The sequence below is a fragment of the Halichondria panicea genome, chromosome 13 (assembly GCF_963675165.1).
Source record: "Halichondria panicea chromosome 13, odHalPani1.1, whole genome shotgun sequence".
In the NCBI taxonomy this organism is placed as follows: domain Eukaryota; kingdom Metazoa; phylum Porifera; class Demospongiae; order Suberitida; family Halichondriidae; genus Halichondria; species Halichondria panicea.
In genome coordinates this window covers 5,152,269-5,177,050 of record NC_087389.1, presented here as the reverse complement: position 1 = coordinate 5,177,050, position 24,782 = coordinate 5,152,269, and the positions used below count along the sequence as shown (strand labels likewise).

Sequence of the window (24,782 nt, the reverse complement as noted above, 5' to 3'; positions counted from 1 at the left end):
CTGGTAAATATACAATAATCAAATATTTACAAAGCAATTCCTCGGACACTACCGCTAGCGCTAGTAGTGGTACTGGTGCTATAATTATGTGCTTCGAAGAGCAGAAGCAGAGTGGGCTGAGCTATCTGCACACTGATTATATATTCGACTATAAAACATAATTTTGCTGTTATAAACTTCATCTCGATCTATTTGTATATATATGACTTCAACACGTTCAATTCAATTTTCTTGTCAATAAACATGTGTTTATAATTATTATTAGCGGCACATAATTGTAATCGTTGTATATACAAATAATAAACGATACAAAATCATAATTACTGTACATGTATACATTTTTAATTATAAGAGCATTGCAATACGTTGAGAAAAATTATTGTAATCATATAAACAGCAGCAATCATTAATCAATATACTATATATAACTTTGTGTCCATAGCTTAGCCATACACAACACGTTACTAGGTTACATATCGTTGGTCTCGTTGGTCCCATACCGACACTGAACGTCAGCCACACCACTTGCGCCTTGTACCTCAAACACAGTAGACTTGGTCACTTTCGGTCGGTATGTATTAACCTCCTCTGCTCGATTTAACAGTATCATCGACTCAGTCAGCACTTCCCCATTATCAGCTAGATCTCCGTACACTCCGTTGTTGCCCCTAGCGTTGGTGATGGTACGAACCCTACTTCGTTGTTGTATCTCTCTGTAAAGCTCCAAATTCGAGAAATGTTCGTACAAGAACAGAACTGCACGATGGGCCAGAAACTTCTCCGTGGCATTTTTATACCTTCTTGTTTTTTGTACACAAAATAAGCAGAGATAGATGAATAGATATACCATTGGCAACCATATTAAAATGACACCGAAAATGTGGATTTCTATGGGGTCGGTGCTGCCATTTTCAGAGGGAGCGGAGTAGAGATAGATTGAAATGAGGGTAATTGCTGCCATGTTGAGGAAGAGTAGAATATCGATAAAATTGTGAAGCATATTTTTGTAAGGTAGCATTATTGCAACCACGATAATCATGAAGATAATGAACAGCAGCTGACACAGGACTTGAGTGAGTAGATTGGAGGAGAAGGCAAAAATTATTAGCATTACAAGTCGAAAGAGAAAGTACATTCCAGCAAAATACTGTCGATTGGGTCGGTAACAATCACGCATCGCATCTAAGAAAGAATTTATTTTCAGGCTGGGCCATAATTTTCTCAGTAAAACACACTTTTCCAGACCAGTGAGCCAATTGGCGAAATCTAGACCACCTAACAGAACAAATGGCAGCACAATGACGAACATGTACACAATAATTGCTATTAGACCATACGGAAGAATATATTCCTGTTGTCCAAAGTAGTACTGCCCAGCGTAGTACATCAGACGTGGAGAGGTCACGTAGGTTCCGTTTTTATCGAATATTCCAACCGTTGTCAAGGTGAGAGTGGCGGCAAGGCTCATCTTGGTGTAAGATAGATATATGAATCCAACAAAAGCGTTAATAAAATTGTGAGAGACAATTTTCTTCACTGATTCTCCAATTTTTTGACTGGTACTTGTTTCGCTATTTCCTACAAGAGTGTGTAGAGCTCGATTTCTTTCCCTTCCCAAGTTGCACCTGCCCACTAAACTTACGACCACCCAAATAACGATTATCAGTACTAGTGGGAAAATAGCGACAAGGTAGTCAAGGCTAATCACTCCTAGGGTATTAGAATTTTCGCTAATACAAAACGGAGGCAATATCCCGGAGAAAGAATTAAGATTGAAAACACCATACGACATCCGATAAATTTTCTGAAGGTAGTAAGCATATTCTTGGCTAGGAAGGCGATCGATTGTTAGCTCTAGTACACCCGAGCCGATCAGCTGGGCGTAGAGGATGAAGCCAGATAAGTATCCACTCATTAAATTGATATTAAGGAAGATTATTAGTAGGAACAGAATCAAGTAAGGCACGTAGGTCAATGCAATGTATATTACGGCATTCTTGGCAAGATTCGTGTCGTTATTGCCATGAATACACGGGATACAATTGTAGGTGTAAGAGTTCACTGCGACCGAATAACCCTCTAAACACTCACCACACAGCGTACCCGTACGATTAGCATAAGAGCATTGCGTATCGTTGGAGAAATGTGAATCCTTGAGAGTTAAAATACTCTCTGAAATGTTCTTCAGTATTAACCTACCCATATATAACGTGTCGTTTGGAAGTTCCGGTACGTTTTTTACATATCCAATCCAAAAACCATTTCGAATTTTCGATGTCATATCCGCTTTATTGCAAATCAGGTTCCCTCTAAACGTGTTCAATTCTGTTCTGCCAATACATTCGCATGTAGTCTCTTTGAGCATGTCAGTTTGGTTGGATGGTACATCGATAAGGGGCATCTGTTCTATGTATCCTATAGGACATCTCTCAATAACCAGTTCAATTTCTATACGCCAATCTCTATTGCCGGCAACCTCTAATTGGAGTGTAACATTCTGTCCTCCTTGTCCGGTGATACCCAGGGAACCGTCGGCAACGTACGCAGACTGGGGGTCTATGGCAGCTGTGCCATTCTTAACAAGAGCCGTATAGATAGTATCAATAGTGACATCATGATTTAAATCGTCTATGGCGTTGATATCCAACTGGAACGGATAGCCAGGATAAACTTTGACGGTAGTTACGTTTGTAAATTTACGAGCAGCTGTGTATATCTGTGAAGTACAGTTGCTCCCTTCGTACCTCCAGATAGATTCGTTCCAGCAGAAAATGCTCTGAGCTATTTCCGGCTGCACTTGAAAGTCTTTAGTCCAGGAACAAGGGAGGATTGTGGTTGAGTAAATTGAATTGCCTAATTTCCCGGCCGAATTGTTCTTAAACACAAACTGTGCATTCCAAGATTTAGGATCCGAAAATGGATAGTCGTACTGTATGAAACATTTCACGGATGATCGAAAATCCTCTTTACCCGTGTAGCTGTTGTAAATGGCTCCTCCAAATCGACTTGCTACATTGTTCTCGAAATGCATATATGCATTAGCACCAATCAACATACTCGATACGCCCAATAAAGCAATAGCACCACCATTAGAACCACTGTTCGCTGTGAAATTGGTGGTTGAGTTCTCCACAAAACTTATTCTTGTTCCAACTAGTGCCAAAGCACTGGCATCATTGTTCAAAAACTCGACGCTTCCTTGAAAAGTAGCAGGTACTTCAGAAATATATACTGCTCCAATTCCAATACTATAAAGGTTTTCTGGATCTGTGTAGACAATCTTGTTACTGTCAAACGTACAATCAGTGATTATAATGTGTCCTTCTTGTCCTTGGTGGTAGAAATATTCGTGGTCAACGGATATTGCAGAGCCTAGCCTAGCAGAGTTCATTTTAAACATGGAATTCAAAATGTTTGCTTGGAATAACTGATTATAATGCGACTGACGCTGCAGAGTGTACACAAACGCTAGAGCACCCCCTGTGACTGCACGGTTATCAGTGAATACACAATCAATGAAAAAGATCTCGTTTCTTTCGAGAAAATCTCTCTTGGCAGGGTAGTGCACGGGGGAGGACACTAAAGCCCCACCCCCTGTCTCTCCACTCCGACGGTGATAGGAAAAACAGTGGTTAGCTTTGAAGGTAGTGTTGGTTACGTTTATTATGTTCTGGATGGAATGATCGGCATATTGCACACACAGCCCACCTCCCCAGTTGGCATTGTTACCGTGGAAAACACAGTTTTTGATCATAAAGTTATTGGCCCCAGCTTCTCCTTTGAAATACAGGGAAAGTCCCCCACCACGACCGAGAGAGGAGTGAGTTTTGTTGTTGGGTAAAATTGAAACACCTGCTCTCTTTTGGCCAGATTGATCTATTGCACGATTGTTGATGAACAAACAGTTCTCAAAAGTGTACACAGCTTCACTATTGTTTTCAGTTTGTGTTTTGTTCTCTCCACATTTGTCGTCACCCGGCTTACAATAGTTGAACTCCACAGCGAACCCTCCACCACCAGACTCGTTTATATTGCTCTCTCTAATTCCGTTGTTATCAAAGTGAGAGTAGCTGATGTAATTCTCACCCGCGACACTGTACATGACCACACCTACTGCATCGATACTATTCGAGACACTCATGTGAGACATATTAACATTGCGACAATTGTAAAAGTACAGGCCAACTCGAATCGAAAGCAATTGCGAAGTGTTTGATGTAAAATTTAAGCTAGTACTTGGTCTCCATGCTCCACAATAAAGAAAGCTCACTCTAGTAATGTTAATATTGGTAGAGTTAATAAATGCCAGTCCAGCACCTTCCATGCACTCTACTGTAGCGGTACCATTGTCTCCAACAAAGGCTATTTGTGAACCTTCTGTGAACATTGTAGTAGTTGCATTGTAAGCCAATTTATGTGTAGCATTAGAGCCGAGAATATAAATGGTTGAATTCTGTCGGTCAGAAAAAGCCAGTGCAAAGTTTATGTCAGCACATGGAACTTGCTCGGAATCATAGCAGGTGCTGTTGTTAGTACTGCTCGGATTGTTCGGGTCGACGTGAATAACATGATCGTAGTCGCTTAGCATGACCAAACGATACAAAGAGAAGAGGCAGAGAATGGATAGCAATGCTTTCATGATCTGCTTACAGCTGCATGCATGCATGGAGAAACACTTATTGTTATACAAAGCCATTATAGTGCCGCCACTAACATAGTGTCTTATAGACAGCATGCTACCCCTATACACGCACCCCACTATTCTTCAACACCAACTTTGGAAATGCTCTCATGATCTGCTTACAGCTGCATGCATGCATCATGCATGCATGCATCCAGCTGTGTGTCTGTTTGTCTGGCTGGACCAACTGATTAGCTAGACTAGTAAGACTATAACTGTATAGCAGGTAATTTTTGTGTGGTAAAAAATTTGTTTAACTCGAAAACGGTGATTTTCGGTGAGTAGAAATTTCGTTTAGTTTCGTTGCCTGCACTGCATTCATACGTTTCAGTAAGCCACACCTACGTTAAAATTTTGTGGAGGTCAGCTTGCCCACGAAAATAACGAATTTTTTACATCACGAAAATTACCCGCTATACAGTATATATAGGGTAGTTCAGCAGTACTGGCTATTATGCATGCATGTATCTTGCACGGTATATACTGCATGGCTGGCAAGAATCTAGTAAGCACTGATAAATCGCCGGGATCGGGTTGGTTAAGGAAACTTTATAGTCGAAGTAACCAGATTACTTCAGTCTGAAATTTACATAGAAATCATTGTCCATTGCTGTGCCAGCTCAGCAAAAAGGTGGTGCACGTGATTGTGCCCAACCTCCTCTGGGTTATACAAAACCATTATAGTGCAGCCAATATAACATACGTAGTGTCTTCACAAATCAAGTGAGTCCCAAACATCATCATTAGAGACTGTATTCTTGAGGCCAGTCTCTCTATAGTAATGGGAGTACCCCAGAGAAGCCACCACACTGCACCCCATTGTACGAAAATGCGGGACACGTGACTTTGAATTTTGGGAAAAGCTCACGAAATTGAACAATGATTATAGCACAAGCGTTTTAGAAAATTTCTGTATAGGAGAAAGCTTGTGTTGCAATTTGTTTAAGGTTGACCCAAAATTTTCATTACTTGAACACTTGTACTATTCAGGGGAGGATCCAGGAAAAATGAAAAGGGGGGGCTAATAGAAAGGGGCAAAGCCCCGTACGAGGGTGGGTATGGGAGGGGGAGCATCCCCCTCCCGCCTCGCCGGAGGCGACATTTTTTGCTTTTTACAATTTGCTCACACTTTTACCTTTGAACTGTCATATTAATAAGTGAATACTGAATATGAAACAAAAAACTCGTTCTAATCAACAAAAGGATGTATACTGTAGATGTTACATCTACATTCATGTACTCTTGGTACATGAAAGAATCACAATGCCTACCCAGACTGCACTGAGAGTGAGAGGAGGTAAGGCTGCTTCCTTGCAACTAGCTGAAAAAGTCTGAGATCTGCTCCATGTTGCAGCTCAACAGCATGCACAATAGCCTCCTTCACAAGGCCTAGGAAGGCAGGCCTGGGATATGAGGCTACAAAACATTGCACAAGGAGCTGACTCAGCAACAGCAGTAGTTGACCTTTATTAGTTCTAGCTAGCTATAGCTAGCTAGCTAGTATGTCCAGCTAGCTAGCCTACATCCTTTATACTCTTAGTAGCTAGACTTGGCTGTTGTCTAGCATCTCTTAAGTCAGTGAGTCTACATGCAGATGCATAAGTAACAAGGTTGGTGGCAAAATTGTTGTAACCTCAGACTAGCAATACATATAGGTAGTTTTTCAAAAGGGGGGCTTCAGCTCCTCAAAACCACCCCCTGGATCCGCCCCTGCTATTAATAGATATCTAGTATGATTCTACCTCCATGCACGTGCATCTGTTATGACCGTAAGAAGCAGGGGCAGAGCCCCCCCCTGGTTTTCAGACTAATAATTATGTAGATTATTTCATTTATAACCATGAAGATTTTATGAATCTTTCACCTGTTTTTAAAATCTCTGAGAACATTAAAAATGCGCCTCTGGCGAGGCGGGCGAAAATCCCCCTCCTGGACCCCGCCACTTTGCCCAGTGACATTTATATTTTCTGCCCCCCCCCCATCTTCTTACGACCCTGTCCAATCACAGCAATAACACAGTCCATGCTTAATACCTCATCAATAAAACACTTCAACTCAGCACTAGAATCTACATCATTTCTGCATAAATTGGCTTCATATCTTGTATTAAAGACTTTATAGACAAGCAGCTCAGCTAGCAGTCAGCAATAAATGCAACAAAACTACTAACCTTATAAAATCCAAATGATCAGATGTATCTGTATAGTAGAGGCAGTGCAGAGGGTTGTTACAGTCCTTTTAGCAATATTCTGTGTAACTTGGCTGTAACCACATTTGTAACCCACAGTAAGGATAATTATGATTATGAATATTATTATGCTTCGGTGCGCATGCGCATGCGAGTGGAGGAAGGGAAGCGCTGAAGCGGCGCTAGTGAAATAGGCCGTGGGGGTCCCAAAATCGATAGCGTTTTACGGCCCGGGGGGCCCTGAAATGGGGGGGAGCCCACGCCTATGACAAGTCGATGGTAGTGTGTTGTGTAGACTGCACTGCATGCTATACATACAGGGCCGTAGGAAGATTTTTAGGTGGGGGGGGGGGGCAGAAAAAGAAATGGACCCTCTCCTTGCGACACAGGGGGTGGGTACGGGAGGGGGAGCTTTCCCCTCCCATCTCGCCGGAGGCGAATTTTTTACATAATCTGCATGTGAGCTATAGCAAAATAGTTTATTATGCCTCGAGGCGTAGCCGCACGAGGGATACGGTAAAGCTGACTGTGTGTGTGTCTGTCTGTCTGTCTGTGTGTGTGTGTGTGTATTCCAGCTATAACTGCTCAACGGTTACAATGCGACGAAAACTAACAGCTTCTATAGGCTTCTAGCCACGTTCTCTTGGATTTTGATTCGTGGATTAGCAAACTAAAGCTTCTTTCTCGAGTTATGGCTAGTTTGACTCACATTGAAGGCTGTTGCAGTCTCTTCAGAATCTTTCATAGCATCATCTGTCCTCACAAACTTTCTATTCAACATATGAGTTAGCCTTGCACTAAAGCGCTAGCTTTTTGTTAGCTACAATACTCAGAAAATATCTGTTAAAACAGCTAGCTAGCAGTAGCCATTTGTGAAATTGATCTCTTTGGACACACCCTTTAATTATTCCTGTGGATGTAATGCGCATGCGCGCTCATTCCCCATGTGTGAGAAAATAATATCCAAGATCCAGATCCAGATCCTCCTGGCAGAATCATCTTTGTCTTGAGGGCCTGGTAAGCCACAAAACACTACCATATAACAATATAGATAACAATATGCATGTACACAGGTCTTTTCTTCTTAGATATTATATACACTGAACTACAGATCCTGGAAGAATCAATTTTCTTTTTTCTTGATGTCCTGGTAAGCCACATAATACAATAAATAACAACTTACAATAGATGCATGTAAATAAGTCTTTTCTTCTCAGTGACTTTATATAGATAAGCTAACTTTAATATAAAATTCATTATAGATAACACTCTAATACTTTTGAGCGAAAGCAAAAACATGGCGAGAGGCATTAGCACAGCGCCAGCTTGAACACTAGTTTAATGTGTGTTAGTGGAAGCAAAGTCACGAGCAACTGCTTCAAAGTCAAGCGAATCAGTTATAGCGACTTGTGCATGTATATAAAGTAAGAATAGACGCTGGGCGAGCTTCGTAAGAAATAAGGCCTTAGTTTGCCTACCTTCTTCATCGTGAGCAGGCTGAGGTATACTGAAGAGAAAAAAGAATGAATATATACTCCTTGTGCCATAGTGAGCTCTAGCTATATAAATTTCAGCTGCATGTGGATCAACTTACATTAGTTACTGTAGTTCCGTACAGAATGTCACTAAATGAAAAAAGTGCCCCAAGTATATAGGAGAGCTTTAATGCTCGTCGGCACTATACCTCTCCTATATACTATGAGGCATTTTTATAATGCATGTGCATTAAACAATTTCCCCAGGTATATAGGAGAGCATTAATGTCCATTGGCATTAAAGCTCTCCTATATGACTATAGGAAACATTTAATGCTCGGCACTAAATCTCTCCTATAGTAATATGGGATACGCTTAATGCTCGGCACTAAGTCTCTCCTATAATAATATTGGAGGTTCTTAATGACTGAGGGCACTAATACTCTCCTATATTACTTTAGGAAGGATGCAATGCCCCTTGCATTAAACCTTTCCTATAATTATTATGACTATAGGAATGATATATATGGTGTGCCCAGCACTAAAGCTCTCCTATAATAATATGGACAATGCCTAATGTCTGGGGCACTAAGTCTCTCCTATAATAATATGGGGTATGCTTAATATCTGAGGGCACTAAGTCTCTCCTAAATAACTATAGGAGAGAATTTATCCTGTTTGCACTAACAACAATCATTAATTATGCTTCAAATTTGTATGGTGAAGAAGGGACAATTTAACTATCAATGTCAAAAACTAATCAAGGCATAGTTCAAGAGGACGTCTTGCTTTCTTCGTCAGGGCACATGCAGGGAAAGGTAGAAAGCTTTCCTGTGTTAAGCAGCTGAATATGTGTCCTCGCATCTCCTTCTGGTTAAACAGCAAACTCGAAGGATCTTCCCCATATAACAATGACACACAAAAGGCGATTGCAAAGCACCCACAGTCCTTGCTGCTCTTTTGGTGCTGTACATATGGTCTTTGTATACCAGGCATTTTCCATAGAGCGACAGCATCTGCTCTTTTAACTTCAGGTCGAGCTCCTTTGGCAGAAGGGAATCGAAGAGGAAGACGATGCCACTGCTAAGACTTGACAGTGCCCAATGACCAGAAAAATTGTGAAAGAACATCGATTTTTGTTGGGCGGCTTTAAGAGATCCTGGAAGTTGGGCAAGGAGAGCTGTCTGAGGATCTGGAATACCAGGGAATTGCTTTGATAGGGTGTTTAGACAAGCATCCATGTGCTTGTCAGTGAGTATAGCCTCCTTTTAGTATTCAGTAGTATCGACCTATCATTGTTCGTAAGTTTCAGAACTGAAATCCAATACTCGGTGGGTGTTGGAGGACTATCCGAGATCAGAATTTTATCTGCATAAAAATAACTCAGTCTGAATAAATTCTACATGTTAACTATACCTATAATTATATACATAAATGATTTAAAGTGTACTCTCTTAATTGTTTGCACACCACCCTCCTATATGCATAATTATAAATCATGTTAGATCGATCTACTATAATTATATATAATACACTTTGCCCCATCGTCTTAGTACCAACCTGATTTTCTCTTGTTGCTGCTGTCTGCTAACTTAAAACTGTGTCTTGTTTTCTTGTGACCTGTTGGTGTATGATCACCTGAATTGAATGCACGTTTTCTGTCGGGAGGACCTTCTGGGTCATTATCTGTGTGCAGTCTCTTTCGACGAGCTCGGTTTTGCTGGTCTGTCCTCTTGGAACGTGCACTTTCTGAAGGGCTGTCAAATGATGTAGAGAGACCTTTTCTCTTTGCTATAATCTCTATGCCTTCTGCCATATCCTCCCTATACGCGTGGCCATCATAGCTCCTTTTAAAGGAAGTAGGTGAGTAGGTTTGCCAAATCGATTGTGTGATTCTATCGCGTTTGTTGAGCTAGGTAACTCCCTGAAAGTGTCAGGATCCATCAGGCAGTAACATGGAGAGAGCATTCCTGTTTAAAAACATAGTTAAATGTACATGCTGATAATTCATGTCAAATTATAATTATACGTATGCTCATTCAACTCACTCAAGTGGTTTGGTCTCATCCACCAGTTTTTGCTTGCCCTCCAATCGCTTGGCTTATGTTCCAAGCTGTAGTCTTTCAACAGTGCTGACTCGTCCAAGATTTGTACGGCTGATGAGAGTGGTTCGCCACCACATAAAACTTTGAATAAAGCCTCTACATGTGGTTTTGAGTCAAGGTTGGGAATGGCATAAGCGATGCATGGTAGTGAAAGCATTATGTGCCGTGACTTGTTAACTCTTTCGCTGACTCTTCTTACAGAGTGCACCTACACGTACATAGAAAGTAACAATAAAACATAATAATTATATAGTCCAATTCGTTGGCTTACTTGGTAACCTTTCACCACTTTGTTGGCATTCTCTTCTCCAACTGCACTCTGAATACAGCCTTTCATACAGTACTAGTATCTTTTTTCATGAATGAGCTAGTGATCATGAGTTGGTGGATTTGATAGATAAGAAATGAAGCAACTAATTTATAAACATTAGCACCTTCATTAACTAATGTAAGCGCCTCATATCATTTTACATTAACACCTTTTGGTGGGCTATATCTCCCATGTTTGCTTCATGCAGGGAAGACTTAGTGCCCTCAATCATTAAGCATATATCCCATATTATTATAGGAGAGACTTAGTGCCCCCAGACATTAGGCATTGTCCATAATTATTATTATAGGAGAGCTTTAGTGCTGGGCACACCATAATTATCATTCCGAGTATTAGTGCCCTCAGTCATTAAGAACCTCCCATATTATTATAGGAGACATTTAGTGCCCTCAATCATTACACATTATCCATATTATTATAGGAGAGACTTAGTGCCGAGCATTAAGCGTATCCCATATTATTATAGGAGAGATTTAGTGCCGAGCATTAAATGTTTTCTATAATCATATGTTATGGTTAGAACATGGGCATGAGGTATCTATGTGTTATAGTGTCCCAAAGCTCGAGGGCTTTAGCCCGAGGGATGAGGGACACTATAACCATAGATACCGAATGCACATGTTCTAACTGATTTAGATCCCAAAACCTATTGGCTACTAGAAATGCACTAGCTTAGCAACAGTCAACCTATATCAGCCAACCTAGCAACTGCATCATTATTCTTTTGAAAACTAATATCTGAAGTTGGCATCTCTGTGTCTCTACTAAATCTGTGGTCTCTATTCAAGTCAACCCTGTTCCTCCACCTCAGTTTGATAGTCCTAGCTCCACCCACAAAACGGAAACATCCAGCTCCTCCCCCAGTTTTGCAGCAAACAAGCCCAGCACACTTCCCAATTAAGAAACCAGCGGCTCTTACTACTCTCACAAAGCGAAAGGAAGACACCTATAAGCTATAATTTGCAGCAAACAAGCCCAGCAAATGAGCGGCTCCTATACTACTCTTGAACAAAGCGAAAGGAACTTTATGAAGAAGCCAAAGCTAGAATCCCAGCACTTCCATACATCCAGCTCCTCCCCCATGCAGCCTTGCAGCAAAAAAGAACAGCACACTGCCCAAAAAAGGAGCGTCTCCTACTACATTCGAACAAAGCCAAAAAAAGAAACTAGAGCTTCTCTCTTTCATTCTAGTTCTGTTATTATATTACTAGACAAAGTATCTAGCTACAATATGTTATTACATGTGTATCTTCTTGTAAATCACAATACAATGTACAATGTTGTAGTTTGTAGCCCAGAGCAATCTATAGTACCGGTACTATAGCTCATAGTTCCCTGCTAAATACACTCAAATGGGATCTAAAGGAGAGCTTTAATGCCAATGGACATTAATGCTCTCCTATATATACCTGGGGAAATTGTTTAATGCATAAAAATGCATCATAGTATATAGGAGAGGTATAGTGCCGACGAGCATTAAAGCTCTCCTATATACTTGGGGCACTTTTTTCCTTTATTGACATAATTATTATCCAGACCCATTACTGTACAGTGTTGTTGCAACAAACCACATGCATTTAACCAGATTAAAAGGCACTAAAATATCAGGACTGTGATCTGCTGGCTCTGCAGAGGAGCCCCACCCCATTTTACTGTCTGAAAACCAGGGGGGCAGTTGCCCCCCAGCCCCCCTGGTTCTTACAGCCCTGCAGTACAGTACAGTACAGCTGCTCAAGGATCAATGAAAGGTTGGAGAGCCATTGAAATTGTAAGGATTTAAGCTCCATGGATGGTGAGTTTAATATTATATAGATCTGAGCAAAGCTAAATAAATAAATCAGGTGTGTCGGAAAGCGCATATTTATGCATGTTGCTCTGCAGCTACTGATAGTAATTATGAGGTATAATATTCTAGTGTTTATAGTATACTTTAGTCATAGACTATAGTTATTTTTGTGTATTAATTAAGTGATCCTATAATCCACTTGTAAATATACAATAATCAATTATTTACAGAGCAATTCCTCGGACACTGCCGCTAGCGCTAGTAGTGGTACTGGTGCTATAATTATGTGCTTCGAAGAGCAGAAGCAGAGTGGGCTGAGCTATCTGCACATTGATTATAATTATATTCGACTATAAAACATAATTTTGCTGTTATAAACTTCATCTCGATCTATTTGTATATATGACTTCAACACGTTCAATTTGTGTTTATAATTATTATTAGCAGCACATAATTGTAATTGTTGTATATACAAAAATAAACGATACAAAATCATAATTACTGTACATGTATACATTTTTAATTATAAGCAATACGTTGAGAAAAATTATTGTAATCATAAACAGCAGCAATCATTAATCAATATACTATTATAACTTTGTGTCCATAGCTTAGCCATACACAACACGTTACTAGGTTACTTATCATTGGTCTCGTTGGTCCCATACCGACACTGAACGTCAGCCACACCACTTGTGCCATGTGCCTCAAACACAGTAGACTTGGTAACTTTCGGTCGGTATGTATTAACCTCCTCTGCTCGATTCAACAGTATCATCGACTCAGTCAGCACTTCCCCATTATCAGCTAGATCTCCGTACACTCCGTTGTTGCCCCTAGCATTGGTGGCGGTACGAACCCTACCTCGTTGTTGTATCTCTCTGTAAAGCTCTAAATTTGAGAAATGTTCGTACAAGAAAAGAACTGCACGATGGGCCAGAAACTTCTCCGTGGCATTTTTATACCTTCTTGTTTTTCGTACACAAAATAAGCAGAGATAGATGAATAGATATACCATTGGCAACCATATTAAAATGACACCGAAAATGTGGATTTCAATGGGGTCGGTGCTGCCATTTTCAGAGGGAGCGGAGTAGAGATAGATTGAAATGAGGGTAATTGCTGCCATGTTGAGGAAGAGTAGAATATCGATAAAATTGTGAAGCATATTTTTGTAAGGTAGCATTATTGCAACCACGATAATCATGAAGATAATGAACAGCAACTGACACAGGACTTGTGTGAGTAGATTGGAGGAGAAGGCGAAAATCATTAGCATTACTAGTCGAAAGAGAAAGTACATTCCAGCAAAATACTGTCGATTGGGTCGGTAACAATCACGCATCGCATCTAAGAAAGAATTTATTTTCAGACTGGGCCACAATTTTCTCAGTAAAACACACTTTTCCAGACCAGTGAGCCAATTGACGAAATCTAGACCACCTAACAGAACAAATGGCAGCACAATGACGAACATGTACACAATAATTGCTATTAGACCATACGGAAGAATATATTCCTGTTGCCCAAAGTAGTACTGTCCAGCGTAGTACATCAGACGTGGAGAGGTCACGTAGGTTCCGTTTTTATCGAATATTCCAACCGTTGTCAAGGTGAGAGTGGCGGCAAGGCTCATCTTGGTGTAAGATAGATAGATGAATCCAACAAAAGCGTTAATAAAATTGTGAGAGACAATTTTCTTCACTGATTCTCCAATTTTTTGACTGGTACTTGTTTCGCTATTTCCTACAAGAGTGTGTAGAGCTCGATTTCTTTCCCTTCCCAAGTTGCACCTGCCCACTAAACTTACGACCAGCCAAATAACGATTATCAGTACTAGTGGGAAAATAGCGACACCGTAGTCAAGGCTAATCACTCCTAGGGTATTAGAATTTTCGCTAAGACAGAACGGAGGCAATATCCCGGAGAAGGAATTAAGATTGAAAACACCATACGACATCCGATAAATTTTCTGAAGGTAGTAAGCATATTCTTGGCTAGGAAGGCGATCGATTGTTAGCTCTAGTACACCAGAGCCGATCAGCTGGGCGTAGAGGATGAAGCCAGATAAGTATCCACTCATTAAATTGATATTAAGGAAGATTATTAGCAGGAACAGAATCAAGTAAGGCACGTAGGTCAGTGCAATGTATATTACGGCATTCTTGGCAAGATTCGTGTCGTTATTGCCATGAATACAGGGGATACAATCGTAGGTGTAAGAGTTCACTGCGACCGAATAACCCTCTAAACACTCACCACACAGCGTACCCGTACGATTAGCGTAAGAGCATTGCGTATCGTTGGACTCGGAGAAATGTGAATCCTTGAGAGTTAAAATACTCTCTGAAATGTTCTTCAGTATTAACCTACCCATATATAATGTGTCGTTTGGAAGTCCCGGTACGTTTTTTACATATCCAATCCAAAAACCATTTCGAATTTTCGATGTCATATCCGCTTTATTGCAAATTAGGTTCCCTCTAAACGTGTTCAATTCGTGTCTGCCAATACATTCGCATGTAGTCTCTTTGAGCATGTCAGTTTGGTTGGATGGTACATCGATAAGGGGCGTCTGTTCTGTGTATCCTATAGGACATCTCTCAATAACCAGTTCAATTTCTATACGCCAATCTCTATTGCCGGCAACCTCTAATTGGAGTGTAACATTCTGTCCTCCTTGTCCGGTGATACCCAAGGAACCATCGGCAACGTACGCATACTGGGGGTCTATGGCAGCTGTGCCATTCTTAACAAGAGCCGTATAGATAGTATCAATAGTGACATCATGATTTAAATCGTCTGTGGCGTTGATATCCAACTGGAACGGATAGCCAGGATAAACTTTGACGGTAGTTACGTTTGTAAATTTACGAGCAGCTGTGTATATCTGCAAAGTACAGTTGCTCCCTTCGTACCTCCAGATAGATTCGTTCCAGCAGAAAATGCTCTGAGCTATTTCCGGCTGCACTTGAAAGTCTTCAGTCCAGGAACAAGGGAGGATTGTGGTCGAGTAAATTGAATTGCCTAATTTCCCAGCCGAATTGTTCTTAAACACAAACTGTGCATTCCAAGATTTAGGATCCGAAAATGGATAGTCGTACTGTATGAAACATTTCACGGATGATCGAAAATCCTCTTTACCCGTGTAGCTGTTGTAAATGGCTCCTCCAAATCGACTTGCTACATTGTTCTCGAAATGCATATATGCATTAGCACCAATCAACATACTCGATACGCCCAATAAAGTAATAGCACCACCATTAGAACCACTGTTTGCTGTGAAATTGGTGGTTGAGTTCTCTGCAAAACTTATTCTTGTTCCAACTAGTGCCAAAGCACTGGCATCATTGTTCAAAAACTCGGTGCTTCCTTGAAAAGTAGCGGGAACTTCAGAAATATATACTGCTCCAATTCCAATACTATAAGGGTTTTTTGGATCTGTGTAGACAATCTTGTTACTGTCAAACGTACAATCAGTGATTGTAATGTGTCCTTCTTGTCCTTGGTGGTAGAAATATTCGTGGTCCACGGATATTGCAGAGCCTAGCCTAGCAGAGTTCATTTTAAACATGGAATTCAAAATGTTTGCTTGGAATAACTGATTATAATGCGATTGACGCTGCAGAGTGTACACAAACGCTAGAGCACCCCCTGTGACTGCACGGTTATCAGTGAATACACAATCAATGAAAAAGATCTCGTTTCTTTCGAGAATATCCCTCTTGACATCGTAGCGCACGGGGGAGGACACTAAAGCCCCACCCCCTGTCTCTCCACTATGACGGTGGTCGGAAAAACAGTGGTTAGCTTCGAAGGTAGTGTTGGTTACGTTTATTCTGTTCTGGATGGAATGATCGGCATATTGCACACACAGCCCACCTCCCCAGTTGGCATTGTTACCGTGGAAAACACAGTTTTTGATCGTAAAGTTATTGGCCTCAGCTTCTCCTTTGAAATACAGGGAAAGTCCCCCACCACGACCGAGAGAGGAGTGAGTTTTGTTGTTGGGTAAAATTGAGACACCTCCTCTGTTTTGGCCAGATTGATCTATTGCACGATTGTTGATAAACGAACAGTTCTCAAAAGTGTACACAGCTTCACTATTGTTCTTAGTTTGTGTATTGTTCTCTCCACAGGTATCGTCCCCAGGCTTACAATAGTTGAACTCCACAGCGAACCCTCCACCACCAGACTCGTTTTTATTGCTCTCTCTAATCCCGTTGTTATCAAAATGTGAGTAGCCGATGTAATTTTCGCCCGCCACACTGTACATGACCACACCCACTGCATTGGTACTGTTCGAGACACTCATGCGAGACATATTAACATTGCGACAATTGTAAAAGTACAGGCCAACTCGAATCGAAATCAATTGCAAAGTGTTCGATGTAAAATTTGAGCTAGTACTTGGTCTCCATGCTCCACAATAAAGAAAGCTCACTCCAGTAATGTTAATATTGGTAGAGTTAATAAATGCCAGTCCAGCACCTTCCATGCACTCTACTGTAGCGGTACCATTGTCTCCAACAAAGGCTATTTGTGAACCTTCTGTGAACATTGTAGTAGTTGCATTGTAAGCCAATTTATGGTTAGCATCAGAGCTGAGAATATAAATGGTTGAAGTCTGTCGGTCAGGAAAAGCCAGTGCAAAGTTTATGTCAGCACATGGGACTTGCTCGGAATCATAGCAGGTGCTGTTGTTAGTACTGTTCGGATTGTTCGGGTCAACGTGAATAACATGATCGTAGTCGCTTAGCGTGACCAAACGATACAAAGAGAAGAGGCAGAGAATGGATAGCAATGCTTTCATGATCTGCTTAATACAGCTGCATGCATGCATGGGGAAACACATAATTATATTGTTATACAAAGCCATTATAGTGCTGCCACTAACACTATCTTAGAGACAGCATTCTTGAGGCCAGTCTCTCTAGTAAGGGGGTACCCCAGGGAAACCACCACACGCACCCCAACACCAACTTTGGAAATGTGGGACACATGACTTTCAATTTGGGAGAGCTCACGAAATTGAAGTAAGATTATAGATATCTAGCATAGATTCTACCTCCATGCACGTGCATCTATCATGGCCGTAAGAATCAGGGTAGAGCCCCCCTGGATACCAGACTGCCTTTATACCCATGTAGATTATATGAATCTTTCACTTGTTTTTAACATATCTGAGAACATATCTGCATGAGAACATATCTGAGAATATAACACATTCGCCTAGCTCTGGTGGGGCAGAAGGAGAAACATCCCCCTCCCCCTCCCTGGACCCACCATTTTGTCCAATGCTAATAGTCTACCTGATCGATAAAAATACTTAACTTAGTAGATTCGCAAGCCAGCACTAGCTTTTTTGTTCACCGTGCAACAGTGACGGCTTGCGAGTCTACTATTCATCACTAGAATCATCTACAGCATTTCTGCATAAAGCAGCTCAGTCAGCAATAAATGCAACAAAACTACTAACCTTATATAATCCAAATGTCTTGATGTAGTCTATATCTGCACTATAGTGGAGGCATAGATAGTGGAGGGAGGTCACTCAGTGTTGGAATCAAGAAGCCATTGCTGCTAGGAGGTACATTCCCTGCAAAACACGTGAATGGTTCAGCTGAATCAAAGATCCACAAGCCACACCTCTGCCTTTGGAGTGGATCCAAAGGTTCAAGATTGGGAGAGCCATTGTAAGGATATTTGGTGAGTTTATTATTATCCAGATCTGAGCTAAGAATTAATCGAGTGTGTCAGAAAGCGCATGTTTATATCTATATCTATATCTATCATTCTATAGCTATTATGTCACTGTGCAGCTATTGTAGTCGTTATGAGGTATAATATTCTACGTTAGTAGTGTCCATAGCACTTAGATCTCAGTGCTCTAGTCTTGGACTAGTTATTAAACTAAAATCCACTTGCCAATATACAATTATCAATACATTTATAATCATATTTACAGAGCAATGCCTAGGACACTGCCGCTAGCGCTAGCTGTGCTCCTGGTGCTATGTGCCTGTTGGAGTGAATGCTTGCAGTCCACTGAATACCAACACACAATATATATTGATCCGGGCAATCCAAATAGCATCAATGATAGCTCCTGCTATACTAACTCTGTGGAGCATCCTTGTGGTGATATAAACATTGCTTTAGCATTTCCAGACAAACAACACTCGACTGTCTTCCATCTTAGCTCTAATGCTAACCACAAATTGGCTAATAATGCGACTAATATGTTGTTCACAGAAGGTTCCCAAATAGCCTTTGTTGGAGACAATGGTACCGCTACAGTAGAGTGCATGGAAGGTGCTGGACTGGCATTTATTAACTCTACCAATATTAACATTAATAGAGTGAGCTTTCTTTATTGTGGAGCATGGAGACCAAGTACTAGCTCAAATTTTACATCGAACACTTTGCAATTGATTTTGATTCGTGTTGGCCTGTACTTTTACAATTGTCGCAATGTTAATATGTCTCGCATGAGTGTCTCAAACAGTACTGAGGCAGTGGGTGTGGTCATGTACAGTGTGGCGGGAGAGAATTATATCGACAACTCACATTTTGATAACAACAGGATTAGTGAGAGCAATAAAAACGAGTCTGGAGGTGGAGGGTTCGCTGTGGAGTTCAATTATTGTAAGCCGGGGGACGATACCTGTGGAGAGAACAATACACAAACTGCAAACAATAGTGATGCTGTCTACACTTTTGAGAACTGCTCGTTTATCTTCAATCGTGCAATAGATCAATCTGGAAAGAATCAAACAGATATATCAATCCTCCCCAGAAAGGAAATCCATTACTCCCTCGGTCGTGGTGGGGGACTTTCCCTCTATTTCAAAGGCACAGCAATGAAGAACAATATAACCGTTAGGAACTGCTCTTTCTATCACAATCATGCAACATGGGGGGCCGGAATGATTATTGAACTTGTGGACAGGGCTATTCAAAATTTTGTTTTTGTCGTAGATTCGCATTTTACAAGAAACCATTGCTACTACGTGGATAGTAATGATTTCAAAGGAGGTCCTGGAGGTGGTATACGCATGGCATCTTTTATTTATTTCCCAAAGATGTTGAATGAATCTCTCCAAAGAAATTCTTTCCTCATTAAGTCGTGTATATTTCATGACAACAGAGCTATATATGGCGGGGCATTGTCCATTTCTTTCCACCGCCAGTTAAACGTCCACCGTCACCAGCTTGCTCAAGCAAATATATCTGGATCAGTATTCCAGTTTAATTCTGCTAGACTCGGCTCGGCCGTTAGTGTTGATCGTGATCATTACTTCGCTCGTGGAGATTTAGGTACAGCATATTTTCGAGCCTGTACTTTTAACAATAATAGCATTGTGTATGAGAAGGCAAGAGCTTATAGTGTTGGTATTGGTGCACTGTATATCTCAGAAGTCGCTGTTGTTTTTGAGGAATATCATTATTTTCAGTATAATAAGGGTACAGCTTTGGCCATCGTTGGAACCACCCTCACGTTTAGCGACTATGTAACTGTATTATTTATAAGCAATACCGGATCACAAGGGGGTGCAATATCTCTACTGGGAATGGCTTCTGTTATAATGGGGGCTAATACCAATATTACCTTCGAGAACAATTATGCTAGCCTCTACGGAGGAGCTATTTTCAACAACTATATAGGAAAAGAAGACTTGAGGTCCTCTGTGAAATGTTTTCTGCAGTACTTCGATCCGTTTGTGGCTCCCAAGAAGTGGCTAACTCAATTTGTTTTCAAAGGTAACAAGGCAGAAAAACTTGGTCATTCAATTTTCTCCACTACTATTCTCCCTTGTTCGTGGTCAGAAGGTACTGAAGCGGACTCGAACGTTGCCGAGAAAATCTTTTGCTGGAGTAATTCGACCTGGGTATATGTGAATAGCTCGTGTGATGAACAGATTCGTACGTACCCTAAAACTTTCAATTTATCTAATGCTACACAGCGTATTTTCCCAGGTCACAATTTTCAGATGGGAATTGTAGCGATGGACGATTTGAACCACAATGTAACACTTGATACTGTCTATACAGCCGTCACTAATAACTCCATCTCTAAAGTTGACCCAAGATTCACATACATAGCTGACGGGTATGTTAGTGTAACAGGCAAAGAAGAGGAAGAAACAATTCTCAAATTGAATACTGCTGGAAGTAGGGACTGGGGTATTCATCTTAACTTGACAATCAGCAAATGCCCTCCTGGTTTTTTGGCTCAAGCCCCAGAATCTACTGTATCTATTGATGGATCTAAATCGTATGATAAGTCTCAGAGTGCATGTGAATGTATTGGCGGGAGCGATATCTTTTCTTTCGAAAAAAACTTACTGTGTGATAAACCCAAGTTGGTGTCGAAGATTAGAAACGGTTACTGGATTGGAATTGTGCCTTCAATTAACAATACTGCTCTGTATATGGGAACCACCTCGTTGCTGTACAATTATGCACAGACAGATTTCTTCTCAATCGATCAAGACTATGACCAGCTGGATCACAAGCAATGCGCTTTCCTCAACCGCACTGGACCTCTGTGTGGCAAGTGTAGAGACGGTTTTTCCACTGCGGTAAACTCCCACAATTACGAATGCGTACCGTGCGAAAGAAACACCACAAATCTCATTGCTAACGTTTTCACTTATATCGGACTAACTTACGTTCCATACGTGATTATCTTCATCGTGATAACTTGTTGTGATATTCGATTAATGAGTGGTCCTTTAGTAAGTTTTATCCTCTACGCTCAGTTGATAGGCTCTGGGGTAACTAATTTGACAGCTGTTACTAGTACGCCGTACACTATTAAGGACGAGGAAAATCCACACATATCGCAAGAAGCAGATACTTCACACATGATAGTAATATTGCAAAAAGCTTATCGAATCGCTTATGGATTGTTCAATCTGAACTCTCTTTCTGATGTAATGGACCCATTTTGTGTTAGGGAGAACTTCACTGCTCTTGATGTAATCTGCCTTGACTATGCTGTTGCTGTTTTTCCGTTGCTACCAATCTTCACTGTGTATGTTGTTATGCATTTACGACATTTTAAATTGTGTGCAAAAAAAAAGAGAAGAATTACAAATGTCTCTGGAGCGATGGCTAGAGCCAACGTGGACAAAGCTCCTGAAAGATCTATGCTTCATCCCTTGGTGAGCTTCATATATTTGTCGTACACAAAATTCACTCTAACTTCCACAAAACTACTCTCTACGACTAGTGTGTTTGATAAAGATGGTGCACCTGGTGGCTATCTAGTCTACTACGCTGGACAGTATCAGTTTGGGGAGCCGCAATACATTTGGCCGTATGGTGTGTTGGCAATTTCGGTTTTTATCATCTTTGCTATCTTTTTTCCCTTGGTTTTTCTCGGACTAATCGATTTTATAAACTGGCTGCTCGATAAACCTAGGTTCCAATCCCTACAAAGATTTTGGCCAACATTAACTGTGAATCATTATATGGATGCATTTCAAGGCTGCTATGAACCGAAACAACGATATTTTACTGGCTTATATTTTGTGCTTAGGCTGATTGTATTTGTTGTATATGCTTTCTCGGTCAATGAAGTTTTATCCAAAATTTGGCAACTGGTGTTTTTGTTCTTAATAGTAATTGCTGTCTCCTTTAAACAACCTTACAGAGTTAAATTGTTCAATTATCTGGATATTGCTATTTTCTTCAATCTTGCTCTTATAAACTTCATCTCGATCTATTTGTACTCTGAAAATGCGAAAAATGTACACTCAAGTTACCCTGCTGCTTTTTACGTAATTGGTGTAATTTTGATCTGGCTCCCCATGGTCTACTTTGTCCTCTACATTTGTTACTTGCTTTTTCATAAGACACCGATTTACAAAAACAGCACTCGCCGTCTTTTACATTTAACCACTCGTTTGCGTAACCGTTGGCGCAATTTCTGTGGTGAACCAGCTGTTGAAGAACCCGAACAACAGCAGCTGCTAAACCCTGCTACGAGAGGAAGAATGTATTCAGGAGAAATAACGAACGATGGATTGACAGATAATGACATGTTCAATAGAGCGAAAGAGACGAGCAGGTCCAAAAACAAACCAAATCGTCAGAAAAAGGTTACCAGTAGTGTAGTCGTTGCCGATGGTATTGAAGGTATCGCTGATGTGTATGGGACTAGTGTTACGGTTTCATCTGGGATTGCAACTGGCGAAAGTGGTCGACTCAGCACTGGCACTGGAAGCTCAAAATCATCGGATGTGCAAGTAACAGATAATGAAGAACACCAGTAACAGAATGCACTGTGTATAGATTAGCTACTTTTATTATCTGTACTCTGTTCTATGTAACTATAATAATGGGATTCTAGATATGTATTATTATGCTGCCCACCATGCACTATCTTTGTATCACCAAAAATATGTCATAATTATGTACTCAATATTCTTAAGTTACAATTATATGCTGTAACAAGAGACCAGCTGCTGAGTGGGCTGACAGGGGTGTAGCCAGGGGGGTGCTAGGGGTGCTCGAGCACCCCAACCAGCCTGAGTCAAGTATACAAATCACAGAGAAACCGCTGTCTGCACGTGGAATAAATTATTTAATTCCCGAATTTGCCACTATCGGCCAAATACCATGCCCATGCCAATTTATGGCTATCGTAGGTATTAATTTCATATGCACATACAGTTACACAATGCATGATAGTGACAGAGCATTACATTAATTAAGTGGCTCTCTATAATCGTGGAATTATAGCTGTTACTACGCTGCTCCTTTGCATTGTCCAACGTCACTACCTGTGTTGCAACTTTGTATTCTACACCTTCTTTGCGACGTACACTTTCAATGTCCACTTCTGCTGTTCTTTTCTTGGAGAGCCTTCGAAACTTGGGTCCAATCTTCTTGGCTATGTGGAAGATTATAATGCAAGCAAACTGTAGGAGAGCAATAGAAACTGAGGTAGATGTCACTGAATTGAGGGTGTCGTTTTGTCGGACATTTTCCGGTTGCATTTGATAAAACAAGAATGCTCCGCCTAAGATGATAAGGTTGAGGAGGTACAACACTTCAAGCACTGATGCAAACCACTGCTTGTAGAGATATCCCACAATGGCTGTGTACAGTAGCAGGAGTGTAGCTATAATGGTCAACACCAGTATGTTAGCGTTCGGGTTGGAAGTCGAAGTTAATGAGAAAACAATCAATATAACTACACGGGAGATGAGTAGAATCCCTGTCCACATTTGATGCTGTTGCTTGTCTTTGAAAGGACAGTAAAATGTATCAAAAAACAGCATGAATGTGTTAATCCAACGAAGGAGTTGGTAGTCTGACTTGGCTTTTAGGAAGGGTACTAGAAGGAGAGTCAAGGTGAATGGTAACCAAAACAATAGCATAAAAACAGTAGTGCAACCACGATTAAGACAATGTGTCCGGGTGTTGTTCCATATTCAACATTTCCATCAAGGGACCAAACTCTGCGAATAGAACCATCAGAGCCAGAAATATCAGCTGGAGTAAACACATTTGTGATAATCCTGAACAGCTTCCCATAAGATAGTAGTATGAGAGTAGACAAAACAGCAACAGAGTTTCTACCAAAGAATCGAGTAGCTTTTATGGAATGTCTGGAAACTAAAATGATGAGACCAGCAATACACCAGATGTAGACTGGGAAAACGAACTGTAAACCACTTTTAGTTAGTTGATCCAATTTTTGGCTGAAACAAGTTTCAATATCAAAATCCAGATTAATCCAAGCTATAGGCACAGTGATGATGTAGTAGCCAATGTTCTGTCTGCCCTGCTGTGGGAACAATATAGCATTGTTAATCCACACAACATTTGCGTAGAATATGAGTCCATTTATGGTACCATTGGCAACTGTGAAGTCGAAGAGTGTAATCATAGCAACCAGTAAAATTCCAAGGATTGCAAACACAATCAACAGAGCAATAGAACTATTGTCATGACATTGTATGCATCGATCAACTCCTAATTGCAGGCTGTAGTTGCCTTTACATCTCCCACACAACATTCCAGCACGGTTGGAGCTGCATTGTGAATCAGGGGATGTCAAGTGAACAGGTATTGCAGACCTATTGCAGTAGTCACTAGGACAGTATTGATGCCAGTAGTATAGGTCTGTTTCATTTACATAAGTGTCCACTCCCACCCACACAGTTCCTCCTCTGATGATGACGCCAGTGTAGTTTTGAA

General features: G+C 40.8%; 2 protein-coding genes and 2 long non-coding RNA genes across 4 annotated transcripts; 2 read left to right on the top strand and 2 right to left on the bottom strand.

Annotated features, from left to right (window-relative positions):
• Positions 1-207: 207 nt before the first annotated feature.
• Positions 208-4,701, bottom strand: LOC135346880 (uncharacterized). The gene has a single exon (XM_064544655.1). It carries the CDS (start codon positions 4,694-4,696, stop codon positions 470-472), a length of 4,227 nt encoding a protein of 1,408 aa, XP_064400725.1. The 5' UTR covers positions 4,697-4,701; the 3' UTR covers positions 208-469.
• Positions 4,702-12,405: 7,704 nt separating this feature from the next.
• Positions 12,406-14,348, top strand: LOC135346928 (uncharacterized). The gene is made up of 2 exons (XR_010398140.1): positions 12,406-12,572; positions 12,797-14,348. It is a non-coding gene; the product is annotated as an uncharacterized LOC135346928 (long non-coding RNA).
• LOC135346884 (uncharacterized) lies at positions 12,983-18,187 on the bottom strand. The gene is made up of 2 exons (XM_064544660.1): positions 18,046-18,187; positions 12,983-17,395 (listed from the first exon to the last, which is right to left on the bottom strand). Exon 2 carries the CDS (start codon positions 17,377-17,379, stop codon positions 13,204-13,206), a length of 4,176 nt encoding a protein of 1,391 aa, XP_064400730.1. The 5' UTR covers positions 17,380-17,395; positions 18,046-18,187; the 3' UTR covers positions 12,983-13,203.
• On the top strand, positions 18,136-22,927 carry LOC135346927 (uncharacterized). Its single transcript, XR_010398139.1, has 2 exons — positions 18,136-18,275; positions 18,535-22,927. It is a non-coding gene; the product is annotated as an uncharacterized LOC135346927 (long non-coding RNA).
• The last annotated feature ends 1,855 nt before the right edge of the window (positions 22,928-24,782 follow it).

What these genes read in the sequence shown, in the direction of transcription:
- LOC135346884 (XM_064544660.1), bottom strand. Translation starts at nt 17,379, where the DNA reads ATGAAAGCATTGCTATCCATTCTCTGCCTCTTCTCTTTGTATCGTTTG.
- LOC135346880 (XM_064544655.1), bottom strand. Translation starts at nt 4,696, where the DNA reads ATGGCTTTGTATAACAATAAGTGTTTCTCCATGCATGCATGCAGCTGT.